The sequence below is a fragment of the Bos indicus genome, chromosome 2 (genome assembly GCF_029378745.1).
Source record: "Bos indicus isolate NIAB-ARS_2022 breed Sahiwal x Tharparkar chromosome 2, NIAB-ARS_B.indTharparkar_mat_pri_1.0, whole genome shotgun sequence".
NCBI lineage: Eukaryota > Metazoa > Chordata > Mammalia > Artiodactyla > Bovidae > Bos > Bos indicus.
Genome location: NC_091761.1, coordinates 86,212,920 through 86,225,172, shown reverse-complemented (window position 1 = coordinate 86,225,172; position 12,253 = coordinate 86,212,920). Strand labels below are relative to the sequence as shown.

General features: G+C 42.8%; 2 protein-coding genes across 10 annotated transcripts in view; one reads left to right on the top strand and one right to left on the bottom strand.

Annotated features, from left to right (window-relative positions):
- The window catches only part of PLCL1 (phospholipase C like 1 (inactive)), a 397,143-nt gene extending 387,667 nt beyond the window's left edge, over nucleotides 1–9,476 (bottom strand). Inside the window, exon 1 of the mRNA XM_070799984.1 lies at nucleotides 9,351–9,476. The gene's annotated coding sequence lies outside the window, so the exon portion shown is untranslated. The remainder of the gene's footprint in view (nucleotides 1–9,350) is intronic.
- Nucleotides 9,477–10,060: 584 nt separating this feature from the next.
- BOLL (boule homolog, RNA binding protein) overlaps nucleotides 10,061–12,253 on the top strand; it is a 97,675-nt gene continuing 95,482 nt past the window's right edge. For all 9 annotated transcript variants that reach the window (XR_011569692.1, XR_011569703.1, XR_002182318.2 and 6 more), the window contains exon 1: nucleotides 10,061–10,226. Coding sequence is in view for 6 of the 9 variants with exons in the window: in XM_070800098.1 (XP_070656199.1) it covers nucleotides 10,206–10,226 (21 nt within the window). In the remaining 3 variants the exon portion in view is untranslated. The remainder of the gene's footprint in view (nucleotides 10,227–12,253) is intronic.

Sequence of the window (12,253 nt, the reverse complement as noted above, 5' to 3'; positions counted from 1 at the left end):
GCTTTTCTTTAATGTTTAAGTATTCAGTCTTTCTGTATTTTTTAATTTAGTTTATATGTGTATATAAGTGTGTACAAAGCTAAATGAGGTTTTAAAAATAAAACATGGTCTACTTTTTATTTTCTTCATTAACTATCCTTTTCTTACTGAATTGAATTATCCTTCTTGTCATTTATAAAATTCTTACATGTACTTCAGTCTACTTCTGGGTTGTCTGTTCTGATTGCCATCCAATACCATGTTTAAATTGATTATCATGACTTTGTGGTATGTTTTCATGTCCATACTCCCTCCATATTGTAGCTAGAGGGAATTACCCAAAGTACAAACCTGACTACCCACTATGAAGCTTTATTGGCTTTCCAGTGCCATCTGAATAGGGTCCAGGCTCTTTGGCATGTGTGGCCATGGCTACTATCTATATCGCTGGCTTCCTTTCTGCCTACTCCACTTCTCTTTGTTGATACTCTAGGACTATCAGACTACTTGAAATCCACCAGATACCACATGGTGTTTCATACTGTCACATTTTGGTTACATGAAAAGTCTTTTCCATCTCTCTTCACTAAACTAACCATTATTCTTTCTGAAAAATTCAGTTCAGACTTTATCCTTTCCAAGAAGCCTTTCCAAAACCTACAACTTACACTTTATCCTCCATTAATATGTTTGGCACCTACTATCCTGCATTGATACATGTCTTTAAGTGTGTCTGCCTTCTATTTTAGACTGCAAAATTCATCTTATTCATTTTTGTATGTTTCAAACTTAACCCTATGATGATACAAAACAAGCATTCAATACATTTTTCTTAAACTACTGAATTAGAGCAATGGTCCTCTGAGGATGTAGGAAGAAAATACTAGGACTTATACTTATCTAAATTAAATACAAAGTAAATCAAGCCTTGCCAACATTAATGTGCAGATTGCACTGGCACCATCATTTGATCCTTATGTGAGTGAAAGACGTCTGATGACTGGGAGTTCCAGAACTTGGAGACGTTGACAGTGCCAACTCATTGCCTGGTACATAAATCCAGTTAAATAAATTTTAAAATAATATTGTTTAGTTTTAAGTTCAACTAACCCAAAATGGATGGGTGGCTTAAAACATTCCTGGAACGCATCTTAAAGATAATTCTGGTGAACACCCTTCTCCTGTTCAATACAAGGACATCATTGCTCATAGTAAGAGGTTAAAAACAATGACCATATATCTGACAAGAAGTCAGCCCAAAAAACTTTTTGACATTTTGATATGCAGATGGCTTTGAATTCTTGTTGTCTCTAAAAATTTTTCAGCATTTTAAGGAGACCCGGCCTTAAACACATCCACATATATAGTGAGATAGCAAATACAAAATAAAAATGAGGCTTAACTCTCCTTATTGAAAATTAGGGGAGAGACTTCTCCCTTTTTCCTTTTTTCTTTCAGAATTTCTTTCTCCATGCTTTCCAAACATATGTAAATCTGTTTCATAGCTAAATAAGTCTCTTGCCAGTCTCACAACTCAGAAATGTTTCCTCAAGTACATTTCTGAGCTGTGAATTGGAAATTCAAATTTCAAGGGTTACAGCTCCACTATCTCCCAGTTTCAGTAAGGTAAGAGCCCAAGTTTGATGGTTGCTTTGCTGTAGTTTGCAAAAGTACCTCCTGTTACAAAGATATAAGCAGTTTCTTTTTCTTCTGGATAAAGCCAATAAGATAGTCACTCCAATTATTGGGTAAAGCTGTGATGAACTGTGTGTGATGTAACAGGTTGTACCTGTTGACTATATAAGGGGGTAAGATTACTTTCTGTCTTTGCAGTCTCTCATGGGTGGATTGTCTGTCCATTGGTACACATTGGTACCAATGTGATACCACAAGTTTCACGCTTATTCAGTAAATTTCACCTTTGAGGAAACGTTTTCTGGGTTGCAAGAAGGTTTTGCTTTTTAATTATGTTGCCCCATCATAACCAATACAGATATTTTCTTGAACATGGAACCAACAGAGGACAAACTTATATTTTCAAGCCTACAGTCATTAAATACAACTTGCAACCTGTATTTTCAGACAATTTTCGTTTACTGGATCTATGTTCCTGGTATTCACTGCAATCTCTGAGGTGCGCTAAGAAAAAATCTTAAATTTTTCCTGGGATTATTCTGTTTCTATCCGGAGAAGGAAATGGCAACCCACTCCAGTACTCTTGCCTGGAAAATCCCATGGACGGAGGAGCCTGGTAGGCTACAGTCCATGGGGTCGCGAAGAGTCGGACATGACTGAGCAACTTCACTTTCACTTTTCACTTTCATCCAATGGAGAAGGAAATGGCAACCCACTCCAGTGTTCTTGCCTGGAGAATCCCAGGGACAGAGGAGCCTGGTGGGCTGCCGTCTATGGGGTCGCACAGAGTCGGACACGACTGAAGCGACTTAGCAGCAGCAGCAGCAGCATTCTGTTTCTATCAGGTGTTCCTGCAACCAAAAGCAAATAGTGGTAACCTGATTAATCCCATTGTGGAGAAAAAGTCACTCAGTGGTTATGAAACTACTTTAGCATATGCTGTGGTGTGCCAAATCCACTTCAGTACTGAGCCCTTTGTTCCACCAGGTGTTGTGCGTGTGGGTTGTTCTCAACTATGCCCCTGTCCAGAAACTGCTTTCAGCTGAAGAGAACCATCATGTCCAGTCAGGTCCACTCTGGGAGCAGCCTGCATCCAGCGACTATAGACAATAGAGTACAGGGTTAAGAGGGAATTCTGGTCATTGGGGACAACTTAGAAAGTCATCCTAGGATTGCTGAGGACTCTGTTTCAACATCACAATTCAACTTCTTTGCCCAGTTCTGTTTCCTTCACTCTTCTCAGGTGCTGTTCCCAAGCACAGGTCCCCAAAAATCTGCATGCAAATCTCAGAATCTGTTTCCTAAGGAACTCAACTTGAATCACTTACCTAGCTGAAAATTTTACCAAATGTCAAGCAGTTACTTATGTCTGAGAATGTGATAGTAAAACATGATGAACATAAACCAGCATTTCCTGATACTATCTTATAATACAGGAGCTCTGTTTAGGCATGGCTGCAACTGGCCCACTCAGCACCTTTTTATGAATTAGGAAAAAGCTCTCCCATTGAATGGATGGGGCACTATGGCTAACTGACGATGTTAAAGGAGTAGCAAGGGCTGTATATCAAGCCTCTTCACATTTCTGGCCAGAATTCTTATGCACTGAAGAATCTACACAATAGTATGTGGTGGTCTGCCTTAGGTATGCACCAAGGCAACAGCTGCCTGTTACTCAAACCAATGTAGTTGCTGAAGGAGAGTAGAACAGTGACAATTCAACAATGTAATACAGAGATGTTTGAAATGTCAAGGAGAGAAGGACACTAGGGATATGACATGACATATTGCCAAGATGCTTACGATGTAAGAAAAATGCATTAAGAGGTGTCATTATTGTAGTTGTGAAAATATTGCATGCATTTGAAGGAAACCAGAACACATCACCCCAAAATATGTCTCTTTGACATACAATTTTTATTTGGAAGCAATTAAGAACCAGTAAATGTAGAAAAAGCCTAAAGAAAGAAAATAAATCCCCTATCAGCCCAGAAGAATCTGCAAACAAATTTTGTTAAACTAATCTTCCTAGTTTCTTCTTCACCATTTACTCTCCCTAGCCCAAACCCTTTTGTCTTGTAAATTCCTCACAAATTTATTGTTTGTCTAAAAGGTATGCAAGTTTCCTGTTCTCATTACTTCCTAGTCTTCATTCTCTTCTGAAGGTTCCTATGTACATGTGAAAATTCAATAAAATGTGTATGTTTTTCTTCTGTTAACTTGTCTTTGTCAGTTTAATTTTCAGACCCAACCAAAGACCCTAAAGAAGGTCAAGGAAAACTTTCTCCTCCCCTACAGTTCAAATCCAAGAATAACATAAAAATGGAAAGAGGATAAAAACCAGCAAAGTTACTGGTCAGGAAGTGAGAGCAGGTTGGGGGTAAAATAAAGGGACAATATTGTAAAGCAACTATCTTCCAATTAAATATTGGAGGACTGTGGCATTTGAGAAGATTCTTGAGAGTCCCTTGGACTGAAAGGAGACAAAACTAGTCAATCCTAAAGAAAATCAACTCTGAATATTCACTGGAAAGACTGATGCTGAAGCTGAAGCTCCAATACTTTGGCCACCTGATGCAAAGAACCGACTCACTGGAGAAGACCCTCATGCTGGGAAAGACTGAAGACAGGAGAAGAAGGGGACGACAGAGGATGAGATGGTTGGATGGCATCACCAACTCAATGGACATGAGTTTCAGCAAGCTCTGGGGGATGGTGAAGGACAGGAAGGCTGGCGTGCTGTAGTCCATGGGATTACAAAGAGTCAGACACGACTGAGCAACTAAACAACAAAACAACAACAAATATTGGAGAGGGTGTGGAGAAAAAGGAACCCTCTTGCACTGTTGGTGGGAAGGTAAATTGGATACAGCCCACTATGGAGAATAGTATGGAGATTTATTTAAAAACTAGGACTAAAATGACCAACAATCCCACTACTGGGCATATACCCTGAGAAAATCATAATTGAAAAAGATACATGTATCCCAATATTCATTACAGCACTATTTACAATAGCTAGCACATGGTAGTAATCTAGATGTCCATAGAAAGATGAATGGATAAAGAAATAGTGGTATATACACATAAAGGAATATTACTCAGCCACAAAAAGGAACACATTTCACTCAGTTCTAATGAGGTAGATGACCCTAGAGCCTATTATACAGAGTGAAGTAAGTCAGAAAGAGAAAGATAAATATTGTAATTAACTCATATATATGGAATCTAGAAAGATGGTACTGCTTAACCTATTTGCAGAGCAGCAGTGGAGACGCAGACATAGAAAACAGTCTTGCCGACACAGTGGGAGAAGGAAAGGGTGGGACGAACCAAAAAAATAGCATTGAAACATTTAAATCACCATATGTTAAGTGGTGCTGGGAAAACTGGTCAACCACTTGTAAAAGAATGAAACTAGAACACTTTCTAACACCATACACCAAAATAAACTCAAAATGGATTAAAGATCTAAACATAAGACCAGAAACTATAAAACTCTTAGAGGAGAACATAGGCAAAACACTCTCCAACATAAATCACAGCAGGATCCTCTATGACCCACCTCCTAGAATATTGGAAATAAAAGCAAAAATAAATGGGATCTAATTAAACTTAAAAGCTTCTGCACAACAAAGGAAACTATAAGCAAGATGAAAAGACAGCCTTCAGAATGGGAGAAAATAATAGCAAATGAAGCAACTGACAAACAACTAATCTCAAAAATATACAAGCAACTCCTGCAGCTCAATTCCAGAAAAATAAACGACCCAATCAAAAAATGGGCCAAAGAACTAAATAGATATTTCTCCAAAGAAGACATACAGATGGCTAACAAACACATGAAAAGATGCTCAACATCACTCATTATCAGAGAAATGCAAATCAAAACCACAATAAGGTACCATTTCATGCCAGTCAGAATGGCTGCTATCCAAAAGTCTACAAGCAATAAATGCTGGAGAGGATATGGAGAAAAGGGAACCCTCTTACACTGTTGGTGGGAATGCAAACTAGTACAGCCACTATGGAGAACAGTGTGGAGATTCCTTAAAAAACTGGAAATAGAACTGCCATACGACCCAGCAATCCCACTGCTGAGCATACACACCGAGGAAACCAGAATTGAAAGAGACACGTGTACCCCAATGTTCATCACAGCACTGTTTATAATAGCCAGGGCATGGAAGCAACCTAGATGTCCATCAGCAGATGAATGGATAAGAAAGCTGTGGTACATATACACAATGGAGTATTACTCAGCCATTAAAAAGAATACATTTGAATCAGTTCTAATGAGGTCGATGAAACTGGAGCGTATTATACAGAGTGAAGTAAGCCAGAAAGAAAAACACCAATACAGTATACTGACACATATATATGGAATTTAGAAAGATGGTAAAAATAACCCTGTATGAGAGACAGCAGATGTATAGAACACAGATGTATAGAACAGTCTTTTGGACTCTGTAGGAGAAGTGGGGGGATGATTGGGGAGAATGGCATTGAAACATGCATAATATCATATAAGAAATGAATCACCAGTCCAGGTTCAATGCAGGATACAGGATGCTTGGGGCTGGTGCACTGGGACGACCCAGAGGGATGGTATGGGGTGGGAGGTGGGAGGGGGGTTCAGGATTGGGAACACGTGTACACCCGTGGCAGATTCATGTTGATGTATGGCAAAACCAATACAATATTGTAAAGTAATTAGCCTCTAATTAAAATAAATAAATTTTAAATTAAAATAAATAAATAAACAAATCACCATATGTTAAACAAATAGCCAGTGGGAATTTGCTATGTGACACAGGGAGCTCAACCGAGTGCTCTGTGAAAATCTAGAGGGGTGGGATGGGGTGGAGATGGGAGGGAGGTTCAAGAAGGAGGAGACACATGTATACCTATGGCTGATTCATGTTGATGTATGGCAGAAACCAACACAACAGTATAAAACAATTATCCTCCAATATTATTGTTTAGTCACTTAAGTCATATCTGACTCTTTTGTGACCCATGGACTATAGCCCACCAGGTTCCTCTGTCCACAGGATTTTCCAGGCATGAACACTAAAGTGGGTTGCCATTTCCTGCTCTGGGGGATCTTCTGACCCAGGGACTGAACCTGAGTCTCCTGCTTGGCAGGCAGATTCTTTACCACTGAGCTACCTGGGAAGCCCAAGTCCCTGATACCATGGCATAAATATGGCAAAGTGCACTGTGCATGGGCAATGAAGTCAAATTGAAAACCACATCCACCACTTTCTGGCAATGTAGAGTCTCTCTAAGGCTCAGACTGCCAGATAAAGCATGGTAACTGAGAAGATTTAAAAATAACGTGCCTTGCCTGGTGCTGCACACATGACAGGGGCTTTCTTCACCTTCCCATTCAGACCATCATTTCAGCTTTGTTGGTGCCCCTTCCCAGCTCTGGACACTGTGCTCTGTGTTTCCACAGGCCTTGGATCATAATTCATATACCACTTATCCTATTCTGTATGTATCCTATTTATTATAAGTGTATTAGATATAATTTTTTGCAATTATAGTAATAGTCTTTTCTCTCTTTCTAGATTGAAAGTACGTCAAGGACAGAGGTTTGATCTTGTTGTTCTTCTAAGTCATTTATGTTCTTGAACATACAGGAACTCTATAAATATGTACTAAGTTGACCTGTATAATTATGTATGTTTTATTCAAGTTTTAAAATATTCTTTTTGCTCTAAGGACTAAACAACTTAGAAGCAGAACAAAGACTTACTATACTGCAAATTCAGTATATTCTCCTAGAACCTGACATGGGTATTGAAATACAGTGTTCCCTAATGTATGTCACAGACTGAACACCTATTACGGTGAATACAGTCTTCAAAAATGTGTTGTTAGTCAAAAGAGACTTGGGCAAAAGAGATGGCAGTAATATTTACTTAAACTCATCATTACTACCATGAAAAAATGCCCAAAGATCAGTTCTAACAGTATTGAACAGCAAAATTATTCTGCTCTGGAATGAGTTTTACTTTTTAATAGGTTTATAATCTCTGTTTCTACAGAAACTAAAACCTGCAAAAATGAGCTTAAATTGTATGCACAAACATATAATGACTTTTAGGATGCTGTAGCTGAACTGTAGTCAATGAAAAAAAATTGTTTCCCATTTTATTTGTGGTGTGTGTGAAGTCGCTCAGTCGTGTCCGACTCTTTGCGACCCCATGGACTGTAGCCCACCAGGATCCTCTGTCCATGGTATTCTCCAGGCAAGAACACTGGAGTGTGTTGCAATTTCCTTCTCCAGGGATCTTCCCAACCCAGGGATCAAACCCGGGTCTCCTGCATTGCAGGCAGACGCTTTATCCTCTGAGCCACCAGTGAAGCCTTATTTGTGGTAAATAATATGAAAAGCTAAACATCTGAACAGATTAAAACTTAAATCCATAATAATTTAACACTTTATCTTGTAGTAAATAAAACAAAAGTCGAACTTTCATACATATACAATACAAAAGCCATTGCTGCTGCTAAGTCGCTTCAGTCATGTCTGACTCTGTGCGACCCCATAGACGGCAGCCCACCAGGCTCCCCCGTTCCTGGGATTCTCAAGGCAAGAACACGGGAGTGGGTTGCCATTTCCGTCTCCAATGCATGAAAGTGAAAAGTGAAAGGGAAGTCACTCAGTCGTGTCTGACTCTTAGCGACCCCATGGACTGCAGCCTACCAGGCTCCTCCGTCCATGGGATTTTCCAGGCAAGAGTACTGGAGTGGGGTGCCATTGCCTTCTCCGACAAAAGCCATTACTGATGTAATTTTTAACAGTTTTTGCTAATTCTTTAAAGTATGTCAATATGGTTAAATTATGACCTGCTATCAGAGACACCCCTAGTTAAATCCATCACTTTAGATATTGACCAAATTGCTTAACCTCCAAATCTCCATTTGCTCACCAGTAATATGAAGATAGAGGAGGGCATGGCAATCTACTCCAGTATTCTTGCCTGGAGAATCTCATGGACTGAGGAGCCTAGAAAGCTACAGTCCATAGCGTCACAAAGAGTCAGACAGGACTGAGTGACTTTACACACACACACACACACACACACACACGAAAATAACAGGTGAATCCAACTGAAGGGCTGCTGGAGAATGAAATGATTAAATGATACTGATTGTAAAGCACTGGGCCTGGCATCAAAGTGCATGCTAAGTCGCTTCACTAGTGTTCCACTCTTTGAGACCCCATGGACTATAGCCCACCAAGCTCCTCTGTCCATGAGGATTCTCCAGGCAAGAATGCTCTCCTGCTGCACCAAAGATTAAAACTTAAATACATAATAATTTTAACACTTTATCTTGAAAGTAAACTAAAGTCAAACTTTTATAATAGTACAAAAGTCATTACTGATGTAATTTTTAACAGTTTTTGCTCATTCTTAAAAATATGGCAATGTGACTAAATCATGACCTGCGATCAGAGACTGAAATCTATCGCTTTAGATCTTGACCAAATTGCTTAACCATAATCATAGTGCCATAACCACCATGATCATTACAGAAGTTTACCGAGTTGTGATTGTTTAAAATTGGTTATATATATTTATATACATAAGTAAAGTATGTGAAGTTGATGACATATGTATTGATGCATAAATCGCAGCTACTTTTCAGAAAGACTTTTTACAAAGCAGACTTCTTTCAAAGGAAATAGAGCCGCTCCAGCCAAGTGGCACAGTCCTCACCCCTGGAAGCGCGCAGGTAGATCCATCGCTGGCCGGCTGTGCGACGGCCGGGCTGTGCTCAGCGGGCGCGGGCCTAAGGTTGACGCCGGAGCTCGGACGGGGCGGCGCGGCGGTTCCCGGCCAAGCGGCCCGCGCCGCCCCGCCCGCTCGGCGGGGATGAGTGACGGCGACAACAGGTGCGCCGAGGCGTCTGCGGCTTCTCCGGAGCCCCCGAGTTTGGCGCGTCAGGCCCCGGGGGTCAGGCTTTAACTCTGCAAACTGGCCTCCTCTCCCCGCACCAGCCTTACGAAGTCGCCCGTCAACCGGCTTCTTGCACCTTAGTAAAGCCTCTAAACGCACCGCCACCTCTCGAAAACCCACCAGTCCTAGAAGCCAACTTTCCCCAAAGGGGAGGAGAGGGAAAGGCGTGTGGTGCATGGAGTTCTGCATAGCCGTTCGCTGTCTCTTCCCCAGCCGTCCGAAAGCAGACGAGAGTGGCTTGAGAATAGAGCACTCGATCCGCTCACCTCACGCCCGCCCCGACCTGCTGCACGCTCTACCCCTGAGACGGCCCAGCTCGGCGACCACGGGCCACGACCGAAACCTGCCCGCCCGCGCCCCTCCCGGGCTTGCGGCGCCCGCCCGCACCGCCACCCGCCTCCCGAGGCTACGTCGTCTGCCCCTCCCTATCCCCGCGGGTGGTAGGTTCAGGCCCTGGGTTCGAGTCTGCGCCCTTGCAGCTGCCACCGCCGCCGTAGCCGCCAGGGGGAGAAAGTCTCCGTCGGGAAGCGTGGTGTTGCTTCCTGGGTGTGAAGGTGCTTACGAACTGTAGGTTTCTGTGCCTTTCCCCCTAGCTTTTGAAGAGCAGAGAGGAAGATGGAGACCGAGTCCGGGGCGGTGAGTACGGCGGTCAGGGCCCAGAGTCCTGGGCCCCGGGATAGCGGGGAGAAGGAGCAACGTGGGCGCCCTCTGTGAGGGGCTGGAAGGACGAGTCTAGAGCTCGCTATATGGTCAGCAAGAAGCGTGGACAGGGCGCCTCATCGACCGCCATGAAGATAGGCCCCGTCGGGTTGTGTAGTGGGGTCGGGCAGGTGCGACGCCCGACCTGGACTGGTGTAGACTGGCTGGGAGGTTCCGGGAAGCGTGGGTGACCGGGTCCTGTGCACCAGGCTGGGTTCGGGCTAGAGAACCAGCTTTCCCGCCGAAAGTAGGTTCGGCTGCGTCTTTGACGCTCACTCCAGCCAGACTCAACCTAGCCGCCCATATGAGGAGTTGACCAGGTGGCCATCCCCTCCTCTTCCCGACCGGTCAGTGGAAACCAGAAGTCCTGAGAGACCTGGCTGGGGGTGGGGGTTGGGGGAGGGCGAGTGTGGGTTATATGGGGCACCTGGGCACAGGTCGGACTTTGACACTCGCGCCCAAGCCAGTCTGGGCCGGGTGGGGGAGGGGTGGGAGACCGAGTAGGCCCGAGGGGCTGCGGCAACGTGCCGTCGCGCCTCACCCCGTGCCCGCCGGCAGCCAATCAGCGAGTGCCACGAGATGCCCGCGGGGCCCTGCTACGCACGAGGCCAGCGTCTGGGTCTGTGCCGTTGAGGATTCCCGCCACTGCTTCTGGCGGGTTTGCGGGACAAAATTTCTCGCTGGCTAGCCTTCTTTTCCCTCCCGCACTTTGGTGGGGAGGGGGTGGATCCTCGAATCGGTGCTCCAGTTCACGATGACTTGAGAGACCCTGAGGAAGTTGTTGCTGCGGCCATTTCCTCCAGCACCTCGGCTTGCTGGCCTCGGAGGGGAAGGAGCGCCGAGTCCTTCACTGCGACGGTTAGCCCGTCTCTTTCCTCTTCTCTTCATTGGCAGAGTAGATGATAAATTTCGAGGTTAATTCTCCAGGGGAGGAGGCAGTGGGGGCACATTGCTTTGGAGAAAATTTTAAATAAACTTTTTAGTACTAGAAGTTGTACTAAGCTAAGGACCCTTACTTACTGCTTGCCCCAAAACAGCACCTAGCTAGGTGCTTTTCATACATTTGCAAAATTTTGCTGGCGGAATTTGAGGCATTCTGAATTAACTCAATAAATCGCTGTCTCTAAGGAACTTAAAGATTGCCTCTACTTGAGCCTTGTTACTGCCAAGATTAAAATATTTTCTAGGGTTTTATTCATGTTGTATTCTTCAGCCCACAACCTAAAGGTTGGTGTATCATGAGCAGGAAGAAATTATTTATTCTTTATTCAACAAACGTTTATTGAACACCTGCTATATATGGTCTTAGATACTGCGGTGAACAAAACAAGCAAAGCCCTTTTCTTGAACATTACAATATAGTGGAAAGAGATGACAAACGTAATATAAATTACATAGTGTGTTGGAAAGTGATTAGTGGTAAGGAGAAAAAACAGTTGGAACCCACAATAGAATAGGAACCTTAAAAATAGAAGAATGATGTGAATAGAATGTACAAAGTTCGTGTTTTTCCTTCCTCCGTGTTGAGGATTTCTTAAGATTGGAAGTAAAGCACTTTGTTCTCTTCCATTCATGTCATTTTTCTCTCATAAAAATAAAAACCAGTGGAGTTTTATTTAACTAAATTTGAAAGCAAAAGAGTTCATCCATTGAATTCATTTTGCTTTAAAGAAGAGAATTTCATGAATTTTTTTTTTAATTTTGCAGGTAAGTAATTTCTGCATTCTCTAAACAAATAGGCAGGTAGAGTAGATTGTATCTGCCAGAGCTGTTCAGTTATCTCTAGCAATACAAATCCACAGTCGAAAAGTAAAACGAAACATCCCAGAATCATCCAGTCTGGCACTATGTCTTACAGGTGACTGAAGTTATAAATTAACTTTCAAATGCCCTGAGAGGATGTTGTTAAGATTGGGTTCCCAGTTTTAACTGGCAGCTACAACATAGCAATTATTAAATATGAT